General features: G+C 33.8%; 1 protein-coding gene across 6 annotated transcripts in view; it reads right to left on the reverse strand.

The window, feature by feature from the left end:
• PAN3 (poly(A) specific ribonuclease subunit PAN3) overlaps nt 1-22,237 on the reverse strand; it is a 140,906-nt gene that overhangs the window by 27,733 nt on the left and 90,936 nt on the right. For 4 of the 6 annotated variants that reach the window (XM_054577126.1, XM_054577124.1, XM_054577122.1 and 1 more), the window contains 4 exons: nt 7,569-7,816; nt 6,369-6,425; nt 5,072-5,176; nt 4,196-4,253 (listed from right to left, as the gene is read on the reverse strand). In XM_054577126.1, the coding sequence (XP_054433101.1) occupies nt 4,196-4,253; nt 5,072-5,176; nt 6,369-6,425; nt 7,569-7,816 (468 nt within the window). The remainder of the gene's footprint in view (nt 1-4,195; nt 4,254-5,071; nt 5,177-6,368; nt 6,426-7,568; nt 7,817-22,237) is intronic. The other 2 variants (XM_054577127.1, XM_054577123.1) reach the window with 1 other exon arrangement.

Raw genomic sequence — 22,237 nt, forward strand, 5'->3', positions numbered from 1 at the left:
TTGTGAAAACAGTTTGCTGGGCCACCTGTTCAAAGTTTTTTATTCAGCAGGCAAAAAGCAGGGCCCAAGAATTTACAATTCTAACAAGTTCCCAGGTGGTGATGAAAGGACTAGGGAGGGTACGGTAGAGGGTTGGGGGGAGTGTCAAGGAACCATACTTTGGAACCACTACACATGGAAACACAGAAAAGGGAACCATTCCCAAGGATATGAGGAAAGATCTGACAGCTGATTTGGCATGTTTACTACAAATTAATGAGCTAAAACAAGTGGAAAGAATGCTTTACCATGAGGGAGTAAACAGAACAAAAACAACAAACAAGGAATGAATGTCTACATGAATGTGTACAAAAACAACAGACAAGGCCTAACAGTGAAATCTCAAGTGGTTGAGGAACAGAGGTTGAGCACAGAGGAGGTACAGAGTGGAGATAAAGCTGAGAGAGGTATATTGGAATTAAGTCTGAGAGAAATTTAAAAGCTACACTAAGGACTTGAAATTTACTATGCTAGCAGTGTTACTCATACAGTATCAGTGTAAAAAAAGAGATTACAGGAGGGACACAATCAACTAAAAATCTTATGCTATTAACTCCTTCATCCCTGTGTTTACTTTCAACCAAGTCATGCTGAATTTCAAACAATGCAGAGGGAAAAAAGTGTGCTTCAGTGGAAACATACTTAAGTTGCAGGAGGAACTCCCCGGTCAGGGCACACGTGAGGGGCAACAACTTGATGTTTCCCTTCATCTCAATGTTTCTCTCTCTCCCTCCCCTTCCCCCTCAAATCAACAAACATATCCTTGGGTGAGGATTAAAAATTAATTAATTATATGATTCTACTTACCTTTGCCTTCATTCTCTTTCACTTCCCTTTTATATGATTTTACTATATCTACATGTACTCAAGTTTATTATGTATGTATGTGCATGTTTATGCATGTATATGACATACACATGTATTTACATGAACTCAAGTACACTTCATATACACTTCAGTTAAGTTTATAAAAAGCTGTCAGGCTATATATAATCTCTTGCAACTTATTTTTTTACTTAAAATTACATTACAAAGATTCTTTTGTACTGTTGCATGTCAGCATACTTTCTTCATTTTAACAGCTATATAACAAAGTCCCATGGTCTAACACTCTCAGAGTTAATTCGTCCTCTGTCCTTTAGATGGGCATTTAGATTGACCAAAGTTTTTGATTTTATGAGCAGCAATGTTATGGCTATCTTACACATTTTCCAGTTGAAAATGTATAGGAGTATACCTATACCTAGGAGCAGAATATCTGGATCATAGGGAACATAGATATTCAACTTTAGTTTCAAAAGTGGTAACAAGTTCACAAATTTACACTACCAACAGCAATGTACTAGAGAACCTATGGATCCATACGCTCATGCTTTATATGCTCAGACTTTAAAATGGTATTTTATTTGTATTTCCATAATCAGTGATAGTTGACATCTTTTCTTATATTTATCAGTCACATGAATTTCCATTTTCTTGAAGTGTATATTACTATCCTTGGTCATTTTTTTTATTGGATTGTTTAGGCTCTTACTGATTTGTTTTTTATATTCTTTGTCAGTTGTATAAACACCTTCTTCCAAGTTTTTTCTTTACTATAGGTACCTCTGGAGTGTTTTAAATTTTAATCTAGTGAAATTTATCAATATTTTCTTTGAGTCAACAATACTTGACTCCTGTTGAGGAATTCTTTCCCTACTGAAATATTAAATCTATCTATTTATATTTTATATTAAGAGCTTTACAGTTTTGTTTTAGACATTTAAGTTCTCTATCTGGAATTGATTTTTAGATGTGGTTTGAAATGATCCAATTTTCTTTTACATAAAGACAACCACTTTTGCAATGTCTTGCTTTCCCAGCTAATATGCCACCTCTATCACAGAAAGGGCCTGGGCTCTCCCCAGGCTGTTCCACTAATCAGTTTGTCTAACCCAGTGCCATGACCACACTGTTAGTTACTGCAGACTCAAATCAAGTCTCCCCTCCCACAATATACCCAAATTCCTAATCATAACCTTTAAAGTATATTGGTCCTTTTCTCTTTAATGATTTTATCATATACTATGAAAAGCTCTGCTATGTTATAATATAATAAAAAAAATAAAAATAAAGACCAACCTCTATTAGAAGCTTGGAACTTTTAGACCTCCTCTATCCACAAAGCTGAGGGAGAAGAGAAGGGAGCTGGTGACTGAATTGTCACGAACAGCCAAAGGTTTAATCAGCCATGCCCATACAATAAAATTTCCATAAAAACCTCTAAACAGTGAGATCAGAGAGCTTTACAAGTTGGAGAACTCAGAGGTGCTGGGAGGGTGGCACATCTAGAGAAGGCAAGGAAGTTCCCTATTCCATCCTCCCTCAGTATGTACTAATATACACCTCTTCCATTTGGCTGTTCCTGAGTCATATCCTTTATAATAAACCAGTAATAGTACGTAAAGTGCTTTCCAGAGTTCTTTGAGTCATTCCAAATTACCAAATCTGAGGGGGGTGTTGAAAATGCTCCACATTTGTAATTGGCCAGACAAAACTGTAGGTAGCCTGGGTACCCCATTTCAGCTGGCATCTGACACACAAATAACCTTGTGGGACTGAGCTTTTAACAATTAAACTGTTAGGACACAAATTAGATGTCAGAAGTATTTTCAGTTAAAAAAGTTCATATGCTTTGATTGGTATTATACTGAATCTATGTCAGTTTAGAAAAATTAACATCTTAGTCATTATGTATTCCTATTCATGAATAAAGTATTTCACTCTATTTATCTTATTTAATTAATACGTCTTAATAAATCTCCCCCCACTGAGAACTTACACATCTTTTGTTGTATTTACTCCTAGGTACCAATATTCTGTAACTACGGTAAATGGTTATTGGCTACCGGTCTACAGAAATGCAACTGAAATGTATTAATCTTATATACAGCTATTTTCTAAACTCTATTATAATTTCAAATTACGTCTAATGTACTGTCATATGATTTATACGTGATTGGAATCATAAAGACTAGAATAATACATAAACCTATTTATTTTTCTTTTTTTCCTTTTACGCTCACTAGGGCCTTAAATGCAAAGCTAAATAATTAAGAAAAATCCCAACCTGTCAAAAGTTATGACAGGTAACTTCCCTGCCTATCTAAACTGGAAAAATCAGTCTTAAGACATACAACCAGACACACTTCTTTTAATTCTTTAGCAGTCAAGAAGACACATAGTAGACAAGGCTGAATCCTTGATAACAATAAGGTATTTTAAGATTATCTCTGTGGCAAATGTATTCCTACTATTATTTACGAAGTTTTGTTAAATTATACCCTATTTATTCTTGCTACATACAGAATAAGCTAGGGAAAGAGATTTTAATGCTCTCTTAGAAAACTGTGGTACAGACAGAAAAACCTAGGTTTAAATCCTGACTCAGCCAGCCAATTAGCAGCCGCTGGTCTTTAAAGGTAAGTCACTGAACCTGCCTGTCAACTTCAGTTTTCCTCATATGTAAAATGGACATGATAATATTATTATCTATGTCACAGGATTTTTGTAAGAAGAAAGTCATAAAGCATTTACTCATCACACTGCCTGGTACACTGTAGTCTAAAAAATAATAATAAAAATCACCTTTCCCCTCTGCCTAAAAACCTATATATTTCATCAAGTTTCAGAAGACAATAAATATTCTAGTGCATAATGAGATAAATCACCATAAATTAAAAAACTAATTTTTTGATGAACTAGAATATTGTCATGTGTAAAATTAATTTAAATAAACTAGGTAATCCGTGGCATCCTGGAATTCTTAAGTAGATTTGAAATAAATATATTCATAAAATAGTAATTAGCTAGTTTAAGACATAAAAACACGGAGGGCTATATAAAAATTATAATATCCTAAAGATTTTTATTATTTATTTTTAGAAAGGGAAGGGAGGGAGAGAAACATCAATGTGAGAGAGAAACACTGATGGGTCGCCTCTCATAAGCACCCCAACCTGGGACTAAACATGCAACCCAGGCATGTGCCCTGAATAGGAACGGAACCTGCAACCTTTCGCTTTGTGGAATGACACCCAACCAACTGAGCCACACTGGTCAGGGCTAAGGATTATAATGTCCTTTAAAAGGAAGAATCAATCAACTTGAATTTTACCTGGCATATCTGCTTGATCAATTTGAGCCATTGTTATTAAATGTCTGTTAATGAGCTCCTAAGGGGGGAAAAAAAAAAGTATATTTATATCTAAACACAGGTTCTAAAATCTGGATTTTCTATTGTAACTAAATAACCTAAGTATTAATGTTTCAGTATGTGTACTTTTTAATGTTGATATCATGAAATAGCATTTCTAATTATGATATAATGCCAAAATTCCAGTCCTAGATATACCTGCCTCTAATTAAGGTTGTGTTCCAGTAACTGTGCTATAACCTAAAGTATGTAACTAACTCTGGCTGAAGCTCAAGGTCTATGCTAAGCTCATCAATAATTCATTCTATGAACATTATACAAGTATAATATTCTTCTGTGAAACAAAAATATTTCTAAGAATATAAGTATAAAATGAAATTCAACATATCATATAATATCTAGCTATCTTAACAAAAAATTATTTCATAAAACCTTCTTAACAGAAACTATTGAGCCCTCCTAAAATGAGTTTATTTCTGGGTCAACCTACCTAGTCTGAACCTACAGATATTAGCAAAAAGCTGCTGAAGGATAGAAAGCATTTAAATAATTTATTTATATACTTCAAAGAGGCCTTTTAATGCACAGGACATGACATGCAGAAAGATGGCCCATTTAAATAGCTATTCTATGTTTTACATCCAAACACATAATTACCTGCCATTTTCTTGAAAAACAGCTTTCCTTAAATGTCACTTAGAACTCATAAATTCCAAATTCTCTCTATCTGTGTTAGGACAGTATATTTGATTAAATAATGTCACTTGAAAAGAGCAGTGTTGTTTCTCCAGTTCTTTACTAAAGCACAAGAGACATTAAGTATCCCTGCAAGCATACCTGTCGGAGCTCATCTGCCATGAAGAAGGAAGGTGCATTTGCTTTCGGTTGCATATAAGCAACATGAGGTGCAGTTGGAGGATAAATATGATAGTTTGGAAATACCTAAAAAGGTAGGGAGGGAGAAGATATAATGATCAATTTTTCTCAATTGAATCAGTCATTGTTCTATAAAGTTTTCATCTTTAAATGACAGCGATAAATTGATACATTTTAAATCTTTGAATGACAGTGAATTAAACAGCTCAGAGAAAAACTGTTATCAGTATACTTTCTGAATTCATTTTAAAAGTAACCTTATATTTAATAATCAATTTGAAAAATCTAAAGAAACATTTCTTCATATATAGTCAAATATAAACTCCAATGATAGGCAAAAGTAGCTCTTTGGATGAAATGTCACATATTCTCTAAGTATTCTGAAAAGCAATTGGAAGAGAGAAAGTAGATATTAAAGGTGCTGAAGCACAGTCAGATAATGAAGTAACACTGCCCTTGCTGCCCAAAGAACTGGTCCCTTGCGGCCTTTTTGTGGCCAACCTAAACAAAAGTGTTACCGAAATACTTGTTAAACACTTCAAACTTCAATAGTTCAAGGGGACCGATTTACTCTGAGTCAATAAGTTAAATGAACAGAAGGGTGCCATAATGCATTTATGTTCCAAGCAAACTACAACCAAGTTACTATATCTGCTTCCAGCTTCCTGTCTCTTTCATTCTTCCAATTAGGCTCTCCCCACCACCCTGCTTTCTTTTTTCTCTGCCTCTACTTCCCTTCACTAGTCCATCATACAAAATCAAAGCACAGTCTAAAATATCTTTTCTTTTGCTTTATTTTTTCATTTTTAAAACTGAAAAAACATTTTTTTTCCTTTTAAAAATTAACTCAGCTGTTTTCCGTTCCTCCCAGATAATTATTCCATTCTATACTCAACCAGGTAGTGATTTTGCAATGCTTGTCAAGTTTCCTTTAACCTATATCTGCAGGGAGAATAATGCCTTTTTCCTTGCCTTGGTTTCTTTACACCAGATAGCACAGTTTGGTTTAACTACATCGGGTTTACCATGAGCATATTTTTGAGTGGTCGGAAGGGTAAAAACATAAAAATGTGCCATATATAATCTCTACAAAAACAGCTCAGACAGTTTTGTGACAAAAGAACCTCTTTATAATTAAATCTCTTCTACAAATATAAAATATAATAAAAATGTAAATAATTATAAAATATAAGCCCCCAAAAAGGTAAACATTGATAGAATTCTTACTTGAAAGAACCAAGGAAAGTCTCTACTCTACCTCAATTATTTGACCTTCTGTTCGGCAAGCTGATCTGTGATAATTTTTGAAAGATCTCTGACCAAAAACAAAACAAAATAAAAAACTATTAGCTATTTCATTATTTCTTAGAAAGCATTTTACATGATTTACAAGGACTTCTATAAATGTTTTCACAAAATGGTTAGGTATTATTAACCCCATGTACAACTGGGGAAACAATCTCAGAGGTACCAAGATTCAAGAGTCACAAAACAATGGCAAAACTAGGACTCTTAAAAATCAGTAACAAAAAAAATCTGTTGTCTTTCTATTCAAATTGCCTTTTAGTAAAATATTAAACTTAATCAAAGTAAATCATTACTTTAACTTGTGGGAATCAAAATCTGCCTTACTAAAATCCAACTATACTTTTCATCTAAGCCACTCATTTATGAACATGTCAAATGTCTACAGTTTAGATCAGCTTTCATATTTTAATGGAATTGCACTTTTTTGCTCATGAATTCATCTGCTAATTTTCTATAGTTAAAAATAATTTTTGAACAGAAGCAAAATAATGAAGCTAAAATGGTACAATTTACAGAACACTGCAATGCTTCCCTTCTCCCCTCCCCCTCCTTCCCCTGTGAGTGCTTTGGCAGCTCCTTCCTCATCTATAATTAGGACTCCCTCAATGCCCCTCCCCTCTTAACAGTGAATGCCCCATATTGGAGGCTTCTTTTTACTTCACTCCACTATCCAGAGTCTAGTTAACAAATCACTGACTCACCTAAGGCAAGAGTTCATCATCAGTTTGCTTTCAGTAAGCACTGATTAAAAAAATAAATAAATAAATAAATAAATAGATAGATAGATAGATAGCATCTCCTTTCTTACTAGAGGTAAAACTACCTGTAAACAAATGTCATCAAACATCAACTCCAGCTAGCACAAGTACTAGATAACCCCATACACAAAACATGCTGTAAAAGTACTAAACTAGGGCTTGACTATAATCTAATTTCTAATTAAAACCAGATTTGTTCAAAACTCAAGTTCTTACTAACAAAGAAAAAGATTACTTTGAAAAGAGATTAGAATTACTATCTAAATTAGACAATTAAATACTTCATAGCAAAATAAAAAAATGCAAGCAGGGGAACCGCCTTGTGAATCTCATCAGTTAGAAGGAACTGTATTTTAAGGGTACTCTCACTTCCCTTTAATGCAGAGACATACCATTCCTGTCAAAGGGGCTGGAGTTGTGTCTGTATAGAAGTATGTCGTCCCACCAACAGTTTCCTTTTGAATCACCTGACCAGAGGATGGAGTCTGGGTAACAGGATTATTAACAGGTGTAGAGGCACTAGAAGGCACCATGTAATTTGCTGGATTTGGAGTGTGACTTCTTCTTCTAGGAGCAGGAGAAGTATGTGGAGTGATCTTGGGGGAATGAAGAGGGGAAGACCCAGCAGACAATGACATTCCTAAAGAAGACAATAAAAACATTTCTTAGGGAGCAAATATTGGTTTTAGAGGGGAAAAAATACTGGAAAGTAAAATGCAAACATTAATTTGGAAGAAACATCATTTTTAGCAATTTCTTTAAGTGCAAGGATATAATTTTATTTTGTTTTGATTAGAGAAAGCTCTGATTAAAGCAAATGTAAAGAAGCTTATTTTCAAATATGGGTATCTTCAAGTTAATCAAAAATTTATTGCAACAATAGTCTCCTCCATATCAAGGTTTACACGAGAAACTTAAATAGTAAGACTCACCAGTAATTTAATAAATTAATGAAAAAATGAGAAATAATAAACTGAGACACTTTATAAAAGTATGTCTTCTATTAAAGTCTTTTATAAAAGGCATAATTCCTTTTTTGGCTATTTACAATAGAAATACCATAGTCACCCTAAATAAAATATTATAGTATTTTTTTAAACATCAAGCTATTTAATGAGATTTACTAGATTTCTTTTGGTTAAACACAATTAATAGAATGGTTTGAAAAAACAGAAAACATAAGTCTTAGTTGAAATACATGGCAGCTTAAACACCGTATTTTTTTAATCAAGAAGTATATTGTTTTGATGCCTTTTGTCTTTCATTCTAAATAGGCATACACTAGATCTCAAATTTTCTGCAGGTGCATACTTTTTAAATTACACCAAGATTCACTATGTGTTCTAGGGAAGTTTTACCTAAATTCAACTAATAAGAAACCATTATATGCAAAGCATCTCTATTATGAATGAAATCTGCTGTGAAGAAAGGGAAAGGACAATTGTCTTTACCCTTCAGGAAGATTCCAAACTAGCTGAGAAAACAAGACCAGGTCACATGTAGAAGACATAAAATGACTTACAAAAACACTCAAAGATAAATTAATATACTGCAAACTACATGCATAAATGCAGATGGATACAAATTAATTAAAACCAGGCAGAGTTAATTAAAGGCTTAATGGAAGTGATCAGTTCTGAGCAGAAATTGAAGAGTCTCTGGCGCTACAGTTACACTTCCTGAAAAAAATTAGCTTATCTAGGAAATCTTTTCTGGCTACTTGGGAAATGACTAAAATCTTTCACCTTTGAAGTAATATGCATCTCACAATTAAAAAAAAGTTACCAGAATGCCTCTTGTCACATAACAGGATTAACAGGGATATAAATTTCAATTTCTAAGAACTCATTAAGATACCAATAGTTTTCTGAAAAGATGTAAACAAAAAATAGGGTGAAAACTGGGATAAAACATTTATCTTTACTTTAAATAGCCCTTTGCATTTTCTAAAAAGCCTTAACAATTGTTTCATCTGATTTTCTGAGCAACTAAGTGGGTAGGTAAGGTAGGTGAGGTTACAAGCACCACAGTACAGATCAGAATTGAGAGAAAGCGAGCATTTATTTGACCAAGGACATGTGCAAAGTCAACAGCAAAGCCAGGCCTCAAACCCAAATCTCCAAACTCCCAATTTAATACTCCTACTACTATAACACAATGTATACTGCACTGACATTAAAATAGGCCAGTAATTCTCAAGTGGGTATCAAATGCATCTATGAGAAACTTTAAAACCCCTTTAAAAAAAAAAAGTATAAGGAACCTAAGCTATTATATCAAGATATAAGCCTTATTGTTTAAAAACAATAAAAACAAAAAACAAAAAAAAACAAAAAAAAGTGTTCCATAGTTCTCTGTGTTTTTCTAACTCTGTATTATACACTTAATGCGGCTTAATTCATATAGTAAAAATTGGGAGTATTATTAAACTATTTTCAAAGGATAAATATTCTCCAGTTAATATAAAGTACATTTAGATTGTTTTCCTAAACTAGTCTGTAATTTTAGGCCAAGATAAAACAGGCCGAGTCACCAACGATGAATATAACCAATTTAAGTTACCAACTCTTAAGCACTGTCATATGTCAGGCATTAATAAAAGTGCTTCATATGTATTAGTCTATCTGGTCCGCACAACCTTCTGAGGTAGGTATATCACATTATACTTCACAGAGAAAACTAACTTAATAATATTTTAAAACTTATTGTAAGGACAAATATAGGTTATTAAACAAAAGAATCAAGATTCAAAATCAGGTATATTTGATTCCAAAGCCTATGGTCTTAGCTAATAGGCTCTACAGTTGCCCAATCCCTATGTCTTACATTTGGTGAGTGGGCCTGAGCTCTGTGAGGAGGGGAAGGTATAGCATGGTGTAAAGGGAGATTCTGACATCAAAGTAGATGTGTAAGTGAGACAAAAGTAGAATCTCTCTTTAAGGCTGAATGCAGGGGCACTGGCTGGGTGGCTCAGTTGCTTGGAGAGGCATCCTGTGCATCAAAAGATTGCGGGTTCATCCCCTGTCAGGGCACACACCTAGGCTGCAGGTTCCCTTCGTGGTCAGGGCATGTAGAGGAGGCAACCAATCATGTTTCTCTCTCTCTCTCTCCCCCTTCCCCACTTCCCCACCTGCCAAAATCAATATTCTTGAGGGAGGATTTAAAAAAGAAAAAAGGCAACACATGGAAAAAGATTACCAAAAAAACCTGAAGTCAGTTAAGAAGGAAATTCATATATAGTAGAATTTATAAGTTGTAAGTAGTAATCATCTTTCATTCAAGAATTTTTAATCTTGTGGCTATTCTAATACAAAATTGCAACAATGAAACTTGAGTTCATAAATCTGCCCTTAGGCTGACTGGTAAAAATAGTTTATCACTACTCAAAAGGATAACAGGAAATTTAAACTACACAGGAAGCTAGAAATGAAATTAACCCTTAAATTACAGAAACATGAAATCAAATCACAAAAGTCATGGCTTTGTGCCACAAGAATATTTTAAAAACATGTTAAAGAACTGAGTAAAATATGCACACATCTTCTTGGAGTTACTCTGTACTCTTACAAAAATAACGTTTAGGTGACATCATATACAATAATTGCAGTATAATTTCTTAGTAATTGAATATGCAAACTGAGATATTCAAGTCATATATAATAACTGCCTTCAAACATTTGAAAAAAATTCTTCTAAAAAGTATCCAATGCAAACAAAAGTTAGAAACAATATAGAAATGCTCACTGGAGAAATTAACCAGAACAATTAACAAAATAAATGAAATGCAGAAAATTTCAAGTTTAACTTATGTAGGCAAAAGTTAGTGTTTTGTGGGGACATTTTTTCTTTACCTGAAAAACCAAAGTAAACCAACAAAAAAGAGTTGCAAATAATGACATAATTCATTATAGTAAACATTTACAATACTAATACAGGGTGGGACAAAAGTAGGTTTTCAGTTATGAGTACGTGAAATAGAGTTTCCTCCTGTTATCATTATTATGATTTATTAACTACTGTATTATTTTCCATATGAACTGTAAAGCTACTTTTGCCCCACTCTGTATATACCAAATGAACAGCCTCCCTAAATACAACCAACCAATTAGGGCAATATGGTTTCTGATGGAAATGAGAGACTAAATAACAGGGGTTCCCTCCCTCAACCCCCACCAATGTTATAAATACTTAGAACCTACAAGATAAAATATGATATGCATTCCTTAAAATAAAGCTGAGATAAAAAGAACAACAACAACAAAATTCTAAGAGCATAAAACTAAGGTAGAATTTGGAATTAAGAAGCTATATTGTGGGAAGTTTGGAAACTCACAACCTAAGCCAGATACAGGGTCTACAACTTGAGGCTTGAATGCCTTATGGGTACATGTGACACATGGCCTTCAGCCCACTAAATGTGGAGAATAGAACTCAAATCCCAGTGTAAAGACAGGAGTCTTGAAAAGCTGCACACCAGTGAATCTAGGACAAGAAAATTTCAAACTATCAGTCCACAGTGGCAAAGTAACCTTGTTTGTGACATAAAGGTGGAAGAAAATCAGAAGGCTGGGGTGGTATCAAGGGAAATGGAAACCTCATGCCTGTACCATCCACAAGCATGAGAGAAAATTCCCAGAAATTATAGGAATCCCAGTAAGAGTTTAACATAAAACTTGAAATGCTTTGGCACTGAACACCTAGATGAAGCAAACACCAATTATTTTGATGAACACTTTTACAACCCGTAATATACAGGATATCACCCCAGAAAATAATCTCACTTAAAAGAATTCTCAAAATGAAAATCAGCATGCAAAATATACTTGAGATTCAGCACCCTGAGAACAATGAATCCCAGATAATAAAACCCTGTAAATGAGATAAAATAACTACAATTAAAATGATTAAGGACATGAAAGAAGTTACAAATATCACAAAAAAGAAACATTTGTTTCTCTTAAACAGAATAAACTACACTCTACAAGAGTAAAAAAACATAATCATTAAAATTAAAGGGAAAAACTCAAAGGATGAGTTTCAAAAGCAAAGTAGACACAATCAAAGCAGAGAAAAACTAAATCAGAAAAGGAGTTGAGGAAATTAACTAGAAATAAAACTTGGAGAATATAAAAGAGTGAATTAGAGACACAAAAGGAAGAATGAGAAGGCAAATTTCCAGAAGAAAAAAAAGAAAGAATCCTGGAGAAGCGATATTCGAAGGAAATATCTGTAATTTTCAAGACCTAATTTACCATATAATCCTCATTCAAAAAGTCCTGAGCAAGCCCTAGCTGATGTGGCTCAGTGAATTTAGCGCTGGCCTGCAAACCAAAGGGTTTCTGGTTTGATTCCCAATGTAGAGCACGTGCCTGGGTTGCAGGCCAGGTCCCCAGCAGGGGATGCATGAAATGCAACCACACATTGATGTTTCTCTCCCCCTCTCTCTCTCTCTCTCCTTTCCCCTCTTTAAAAATAAATAAAATCTAGAAGAGGAAGAAGAAGAAGTAGCAGTAGCAGTAGTAGCAGTAGTAGTAGTAGTAGCAGTAGTAGTCCTGAGCAAGAGTTTTGAACAGAAGTAAAAATACATACCTTTCAATCTATCAGCTGAAACACTAGCATGCCAAACACAAAGAGAAAAACATCTGAAAAGCTACCAGAAAAGTAACAAATTATCTAAAATAAAAGAACAATTACATTAACAGGAGACTGTATAGGCAACACAAGGCAATGAAATTATACAGTCAACGTAAAGAAGAAATATAACTATGACCTTAAAGTTTATATACAAGTTGCAAACAAAGAGAAAAATAAGCCAGTTTTAGAGTCTGTCATAAACATCTCCTTGGTGAAAGAACAATTAACTGATCAAATTCTGTAGAGAGAAAACTCGTTCCCCAAGAGGCACAGAATTTAAGAATGTGTGGTAAAACAATTAAGCATTAACAGTAAAAGAATTAGTCTGAGATAGGTTAAAGTCAAAGTATAATTAAAACTCAAGAAACTATAGCATTGAAAACAGGCAGAAAGGAACAAAATCATTAAAAACCCTTGTATTAATATCCTTCCTCCTCTACAATTTCACACTTAGTAAATCATGAATGGTAGAATTCTAGGGGTGACCACCACATAAAACAGAAACAGAAGCATATAATAACCCACCTCTACCTTGTGCCATATACAAAAATTATGTCAAAACAGATCAAAAACCTCAGTATAGGAGCTAATATGGAATTCTAAAAAGAAAATGAGTATAAACTTTCATGACCTTTAGCTAAGCAGTATTTTCTCAAGATACGACAACTAAAGTACACACAGCCAAAAATAAAATAAAATGAACTTTAAAATTTAAAACTTTTTGTACTTCACAGGAAACTATCAAGAAAGTGAAAAGGCTGCTACAGAATGAGAGTAAATATTTACAAATCATATATTTGATAATAGTCTAATATGCACAATATATAAAGAACTCATATAACTCAACAATAAAAAGAAATAACTGAATTAAAAAATGGGCAAAGGATTTGAATAAACATTTTTCCAAAGAAGATAAACAAATAGTGGCAAAAGACGTAAAAAGAAGTTCAACATCATTAGTCATCAGGGACATGTAAATCAAAACGACAATACCAACTTCCAGCCAAGATGGAAGCTTAGTTAGATACACTTTGCCTCCCCATACAACCAAAAGGAAGACAACAAAATTTAAAAACAAAATATAACCAGAACTGCCAGAAAACTGAACTGTATGGAAGTCTGACAACCAAGTAGCTAAAGAAGAAACATTCCTCCAGACTAGTAGTGGCGGGGCAGAAGCAGGCAGCTGGGAAGGTGAGGCCCTGCAGCAAGGCAGCGGATGGAAGACAAGGCGGGCAAGGCAGCGGCTGGCAGACTGGCTGGACCCACATTTGCCTGCAAATAAACCAGGAGGAACAGGTGGGGAATGAGACAGACCACAAAAATCCAAGGTTCCAGCAGGGGAAAAGAAAAGCCTCAAAACCTCTGGATGTAAAAACCTGCGGAGGCTGTGGTGGCAGGAGAAACTTCCAGCCTCACAGGAGAGTCTGCTGGAGAGACCCACAGGGTCCTAGAACATACACAAACCTACCAACCAGGGAATCAGCACTAGAAGGGCTCAATTTGCTTATGGGTAACAGGGGAAGTGACTGAAAGCTGGCAGAGAGCCAAGCAAGCAGCACTGTTCCTCCCTTGGACCCCTCCCCCGCAGACAGCATCACAACTCAGTGACCTGGGTTGCCCCACCCTGGTGAATACCTAAGGCTCTGCCTCTTCTAATGTAACAGGCTTGCTGAGACAAAATATGGCCCAAATGAAAGAACAGATCAAAGCTCCAAAAACAGAACTAAGCAATGAACAGAGAGCAAATCTATCATATATGCGGTTCAAAACACTGGTAATCTGGATGCTCACTGAATTGGTTGAGTATGGTCACAAAATGGAGGAAAAAGTGAAGGTTATGCAAAGCAAAATAAATAAAAATATACAGGGAACCAACAGTAAAGGGAAGAAAATTGAGACTCAAATCAATGATTTGGAGCAGAAGAGAGAGATAAACATTCAACCAGAACAGAATGAAGAAACAAGAATTCAAAAAAATGAAGAGAGGCTTAGGAACCTCTGGGACAATTTGAAATGATCCAACATCATAATCATAGGGGTGCCAGAAGGAGAGAAGGAAGAGCAAGAAATTGAAAACTTATTTGAAAAAATAATGAAGAAGAACTTCCCCAATCTGGCCAAGGAAAGAAGACTTCCAGGAGATCCAAGAAGCACAGAGTCCCAAAGAAGTTGGACCCAAAGAAGCACACTGCAAGCCACATCACAATTACACTACCCAAGATTAAAAGCAGCAAGAGAAAAGGAGACAGTTACCTACAAAGGAGTTCCCGTAAGACCAGCACCTGATTTCTCAAAAGAAACTTGCAGACAAGAAGGGGCTGGAAAGAAGTATTCAAAGTCATGAAAGACAAGGACCTACATCCAAGATGACTCTATCCAGCAAAGCTATTCATTCAGAATGGAAGGGCAGATAAAAGTGCTTCCCAGATAAGGTCAAGTTAAAGGAGTTCATCATCTCCAAGTCCTTATTATACGAAATGTTAAAGAGATTTATCTAAGAAAAAGAAGGTGATCAAAAACTATGAACAGGAAAACAACAAACTCACAACTATCAACAACTGAACCTAAAACAAAACAAAAACAAAAACAAACTAAGCAAACACCTAGAACAGGAACAGAATCATAGAAATGGAGATCAGAAGGGAGGAGGAGGAGGAAGAATGGAGGAAGAGGTACAAGGAATAAGCAGCATAAATAGTAGGTACAAAATAGGCAGGGGGAGGTTAAGAATAGTATAAGACAAGGAGAAGCCAAAGAACTTATATGCAAGACCCATGGACATGAACTAAGGAGGGGAGGGGGCAATGCTGGTGGGAGGGGAAGTGTAGGGTGGAGGGGAATAAAAAGGAGAAACAAATGGGACAACTGTAATAGCATAATCAGTAAAATATATATTTAAAAAAATAATTAAAAAAACCCACCATACCTCTTCATTCCCACTAGGATGTGTATAATCAAAAGCAAGGGCAGTAACAATTGTTAGCAAGGAAATGAAGAAATTTAAATCCTCACATACTGCTGGTAGGAATGTAAAATGATTCAGTCACTTTGGAAAGCAGTTTGGCAATTCCTCAAATTGTTAAACACTGAGTTGCCATTATGATCCAGAAATTCCACTAAATGTTACCCAAGAAAATTGAAATATATCTTCACACAAAAAACTTATACATGAATGTTCAGAGTGGCATTATGCGGAAGTCAAAAAGTGGGAACAACTTAATGTCTATCAACTGATAAATGGTTAAACAAAATGTGATCTATACTTAAAATGGAAAATATATTCACCTAAAAAGGAAAATACTGGTACATGCTACATGGATAAACCTTGAAAACAAGTGAAAGAAGCCAGATACAAAAAGGCCACTTATTGTATGAGTCTATTTATATGAAATGTCTAGACTAGGCAAATCCACAAAGACCAAGAGTGGATTCGTATTTTCCAGGGACTGGGGAGAGGGACCAGTGGGAGAAACTACTAATACATAGGCAGTTTTTTTTTTTGATGTGATAAGTATTTTGTGGAATTAGATAGTGATAATGGTTAAACAATCTTGTGAATATACTGAAAACTACAGAATTGCATGCTTTAAAAGAATCAAGTTTATGTTATGTGAATTATATCTCAACAAAGAATAGTTAACATTTAAGTCATTGCTGGAGATAAGAGCAGAAGGATCAAAAAACCTCCATTAATCCAACAGGAAGAGAATGGGCAATGAATAAATTACAAAAAAAAATCCACTTACATTATTACCAAGATAAAATATGTAGGCATAAATTTAGCTGGAAATGTGCAGGAGTTATATAAAGAAAAGATCACACTCTACTGAATTAACATTTTTTAAATTAGCCAAACTAATTATAACCATGTGAAAAATAAACATTAAAAATAGCCAGAAAAATTACTTTTAAAAGAAAGCCAGTTCTGGAAAGGAAAGGAAAAACAAAGGAAAAGAAAGAATTAAAATATAAATTAAGAAGAAAATGTATAGTATAAGACCAGTAGATATTAAAAAGCATATGAAGTTATACTAACTGCCATCACTAAATGATGGAAGAAATAAAGACATAAGCAAACAGATGGTTATTTAGAAAAATAAAAGCAACTCATCCTTTTATTCATTATATCCACATAAATTTCTAATAGAGTGAATATTTAAAAGTTTAAAGTGAAAAGTATCTCAAAGTATATTTCTAAAAAATATGTTATAAAGACACAAAATGTAAAGGTCAAAAAAGAAAATTTTAGTCAGTTTGACTTCTAAAATATAAATATTTCTATATCACAAAAAAGGATATTTGCAACACAATAAGGGGTTAATCTGCTTAAAATATAGTTCTTAAAATCTTCAAGAAAATAGAAATTTACCAACAGAAAATAAGTTACACAACTGGCCAGTTCATAGAAAAAAAAATTAAATGCCACAAATATATAAAAAGATGCTCATTTTCACTGATAGTTAAAGAGATGCAAATTAAAACCAGTATAACATCAGCCACTTCATGGACTGGCATAGATTTAAAAGTTTATTTAGACAATTATTAAAAGGGTGCATGGCATATAAATACTGTCACACAGTATTTATACATCTGTTACAATCTCTTTTACAATCTCTTTTGGAAGAAAATTTGTCAATACCTATGAACTAAAATGTTTTAATTGACATAATAATAAAACACAATTCAAACAAAAAAAAGTCATTGAATAAAACATAAACGCTATGAATTCCATAAAAGTGGATAATTTTGTCTTGCTCAACTTTGTGGCCCACCAGAGTTGCTGAATAAATGCCTCATGAAAAAGTGCTTAGGTAACTATTAAGTACCTTCCAGGAAAAAACAAAAGTAATGTTTTTTTTCTCCCAGAGGACTCAAAAAGTCCTCTCAGATACAAATGCATCTGAGATGCCAGAGTGAAGATACTCCTAAATATGAAGACATTTCAAAACATTCTTTTTAAAATCAGGAACAAGATAAAAATGTCAACTATGAGTACTTCTGTACAATAGCACACTACAGGGCTTAGCCAATGCAAAAACAGAAAACAGATTACAAAGGAAAAGATAAAACTATCATTATTTGCAGGTAACTGTTCAAATATAAAAATTTACAAAATGTTAGAATTTATCAAAGGAACCAACATACAAAAGTTAACCACACATCTACATACTAGAAATAACCAATCAGAAAAAAAATTATTTTCTAAAGACTCCAATTATGATACCAACAAATACAACAGATCTCAGAATATGTACCAAAATATGTATGAGACCTGGGCACAAAAAATTATGAAATTGTGTGAAAAGACCTTTAAGACCTGGAAGAAATGGAGAGATAGCCCATATTCATGGATACAAAAGTAGTAACTAAAATGATAATTTTCTTCATTTTACCAAGAGTCCATACAATTTTCGTAAAGACATCATGCTCCTTCATGAATCCGCAAGCACAGGAATTACCAAATAAACTCTTCTAGTACATTAATCAACAACTCTCCTTGCCAACATCAAATTCTCTAAACTCCATCCTCACAGAAAATCCAATTCATCCTTCTGAAAAATCTTCTTACTCTATAAAAATTTTGACACCCAAATTTAAAAATTATTATCATTTTGTATTTGATCTTTTGCTGCGAGTACCACACAATTCAAATTATCTTTCCGTAGGGAAGAATCACGCCTTAATACCCTCTATATTCTCAATTACATATGTAATGGTAAAGTACCAGTACACAAATTTGTTGAAAGGAAAAAGATACAGAGGTTAAAGTTTCCTCAGTTTGGTGTCAACAATCAAGATGCTAAGTACAGCAATAGCAATAATCAGGAAATGGAGAATGCCATCACAAGAATTGCCTGAGTAAAGCAAGAAGGTACGAGAAGAAAAGTAAATGGTCATGCTATCAAATGGCATATATGTCAGTTATCACTATGTAAAAACAAATGTGAAACAAGCCACAAACCATTGTGAAAGAAAGAAGAATTTTAAAAAATTTGAGATGAAGGATAGTCTTCCAAAAGCAATCTGATTATTCTACTCTTTAAAGGTCAATGTAGCCCATGTATATCTCTAAGTTATACTAATGATTTTGACAAAGTTTCAATAACCAAACTGAGTGCACAATAATAAATTGTCATATATGACTACATTAAAAAGTATGGTTTAGATGATCAAAATACATCTCATATCGATCAAATGAATCTAAACTGAAGACAAATAGAGGGAAGTATAACCTTCTTAACAACAGGGACAATATTTGGAGCTTCATCCAAGAGGAAAAAAATCATACTAAATTTAAATGAATATATTCAGAAATACAAAAGAAAAAACAAAGCTACTACTAAAAATGAACTTCCTCCTTTTTTCATTATCTAACTAAATTCCCCCATCATACCGATCTCCCCACAAATAATAAAACAATGCGCAGTTATAGTGTCAAAAAACGGACACTAAGTTTATACTGCATTCCTAAATTCTAAAAGGGTCTTAAGCATATTAAGAATTAATTATATTCTTTGACTTTGCTGCTAATGTAAAGGATCAGTATAAAAGGTTCACCCCGAAGTTCAGTTCAGAGCACTTTTCTCTCTCCATTTACTCTTTCGGTGCTTCAGAGACAAACTTTACTACTTAGTCCACTTCCATCACTAGATGTTCTTAGCAGAAGAAGGAAGTGAGTTAAGGGAAAGTATTTAATTGCATCATTTTAACAATTTTAAGTTTAGATCCAGTAGTTATTTGCAATTTGATGCAACATGTCAAATCTCTAAGTGACTCTAGAACTATACTGCCTGCAGATAGATTTCTGTTGATTAGAACTTTCTAAAATAAAATGTTAAAATTTGCAGAATGTCAGAAATTCACTAAACTCTTCTTACGATGGCAGTGGTTATTATACAAATAAAATTACTTTAATCTACAATTCATAGAGTTTCTCAGTAAATTTAGTAATAAAGATACTTGACTGGGGTCCTCAAGCCCATCCCCAAGTTCAGAAATTCACCAGAACCCAAAGGACTCTGCATACAGTGGCACTCACAACTAAGATTTATCACTGCAATGCGGAAAGCATACATATCCAGATCTCAAGTCAGAAAAGACACAGAAGATATCTAAAAAAAATCATGTGTAAGATTCCTTACACTCTCTTCCTCTTATGAGGGATCACACAGCTTACTCTTCTTCCAGTAACGTGAGCTATGTATATGTTCAGAGAAGCTCATTACAGACTCAGTGCCCAAAGTTTTAATAGGGGACTGGTCAAACAGGCACTCTCTGCCTAGAACATCCGAACTCCCAAAAGGAAAGTAGATATGCAGCATAAACCACACTGTTCACACAGAGTCTAGGGACAGTTAACTACTTTAGTCAGTGGACAATGGAAACACTCTCCAAGTTTCCAAATATCAGCCCAGGGCCAAACTTGCAAGCAGGCTTTTTTAAGGACAGCAGCCTACTGTGGTAACTAATTTCTGCACAAATGGCTTAAATTGTCTTCAGTTCAGTTACCATAACCACTTTTTCACAAATCTGCTCTACAGTATAGTGAATTTTGTTATAGAGAAATACAAGAGCAAATGTTTAGTTTTCTAATCTACATAGACATATTCCTCAAACAAGGGGGAAAAGAAAAATAGTAAGCCCTAACTTAGGGTAATGGATTTATGTTGATTTCACCACTTTTGATCCCTGCACATTGATAAAAATGGCATGTATTAATGAATGTACACTCCATTGCTAGGAAATAGAGCAAAGAAAAACAAAATACAGTTCATACAAAAAGGAACTGAACCTGTTTCACTAGCTCCTTTCCCTTGTATCTGAACTATCTAACTATATACACTAAATATATTTGTTATGGCTTAAAATAAGATTTTGGCTACTAACATTAAATAGGAAAGACTTTGTAAAATCATTAGTTAAGTCATACTTTAGCTACTAACATAGTAAAATCATACAAGCCATTCAAAATGTTTACTTGAGTACTAGAAGTAACAAGCCTTTCTTCATAGTATCAAACTTTTAGAACAATCCTACAGGATCATTCAGGCTATGATTTGGCATATACATCATAAAAATAGCTGTTTTCAATTTTGACAGCTTAGAAACCATTCACAGCCTTTGTCCCAGAAATTCTAGTTCTGGAAGGAATTCTAAAAAAACAGTCCGAAATCCTGAAAGATATTTATAATTGATGAATATATATAAGCGCACACAGAGTACATACATACATGCTGCTTTTTAAAAGGTAACACAAAGATTTAACTTTTTAGTAAGTAAGTTTTAAAAAATGAATGTAATAAGGTTAGAGAACACACCGTTTATCAACTGAAGTCTATTTTAAGGTGGTAAGAATGGTTTTAGGGAAAAACAACTGATTGTAAGTGATGCTCTGTGATGTGCATTAAATTTTTTCCCATGATACAGTTATTTGATTGAGAGGAAATATAGAAAAGTTGTTTGAATACTTAATAACTTTTCCTAAAATAAAATACATTTAAGTGTACATTTTAAATAAGCTTGTGCACAAGTTTGCAGAAATATTAGTTATCATTGTCTTTATTGCCTTATAATAAAAAAATACAGTAGGTTCTTGAAACATAGTTTTGTTCAATGTCATTTCATTAGTGTTGATGAGATGCTGTAGGAATACCCTTGTTTATATTAATTAGCTTATTGTAAAACTAAATTCATTCATTACATGTATTTTAGCTTAAAGTCACAGAACCTATCAATGACATTAAGGGAGGCCTTATTGTAAAAAAATTTTTAAATCCTACATTTAGAAATCCTTAGTATTTTTGCTTTATGATAATCAACCCATCAAATCACCCTTTAACTCATAATTATCTTTTTACAAATACTGAAGAATCAACCCATCTAATTAAATTTAAAGATAAATAATAACCTACTTCATGAACTTGCCAGCAGTTTTAAAAAATGTTTTACAATTTCCAACTTTTAAGCCACAAGTAAACAGCATTTTTCCCTCTTTTGATATATTAGACAAATGGGGCTCAACATAGTTCAGTGATTTGTTCAGTCATACTAACTCAGTGATGAGAGAAATCAAACTAGAATCTAGGTCCCGTGAGGTCTAATACAGCCCACAGTAGCACCTTCGTGCTACTGAACTTAAACCTAAATTTAAATCCCTAACGCTCATAAAAATAATGCCCCTAAAAGGAAAAGTTAAAGAGTATAAAAAGAAAATGTGATTAAAGGGAGAACTGTCCAATTTCAGAACATGTATGTTAAAAGGAAGAGAAGATTGTACAACCAGTTCAAAACATTTATCTGCTCAAGTTTCTAGATTCCACACTATGCCTCAAAATTATACTGTCGGTCCAAAAGCTTTAGGTACTGTGAAGAGAAAGCAGTCCTATGAAGCCATGTACAACTGCTACAGACGAGTAAGATTCAG

The sequence above is a fragment of the Pteronotus mesoamericanus genome, unplaced genomic scaffold (assembly GCF_021234165.1).
Source record: "Pteronotus mesoamericanus isolate MK-2021 breed Mesoamerican mustached bat unplaced genomic scaffold, CSHL_Meso_final contig_41, whole genome shotgun sequence".
Lineage (NCBI taxonomy): Eukaryota > Metazoa > Chordata > Mammalia > Chiroptera > Mormoopidae > Pteronotus > Pteronotus mesoamericanus.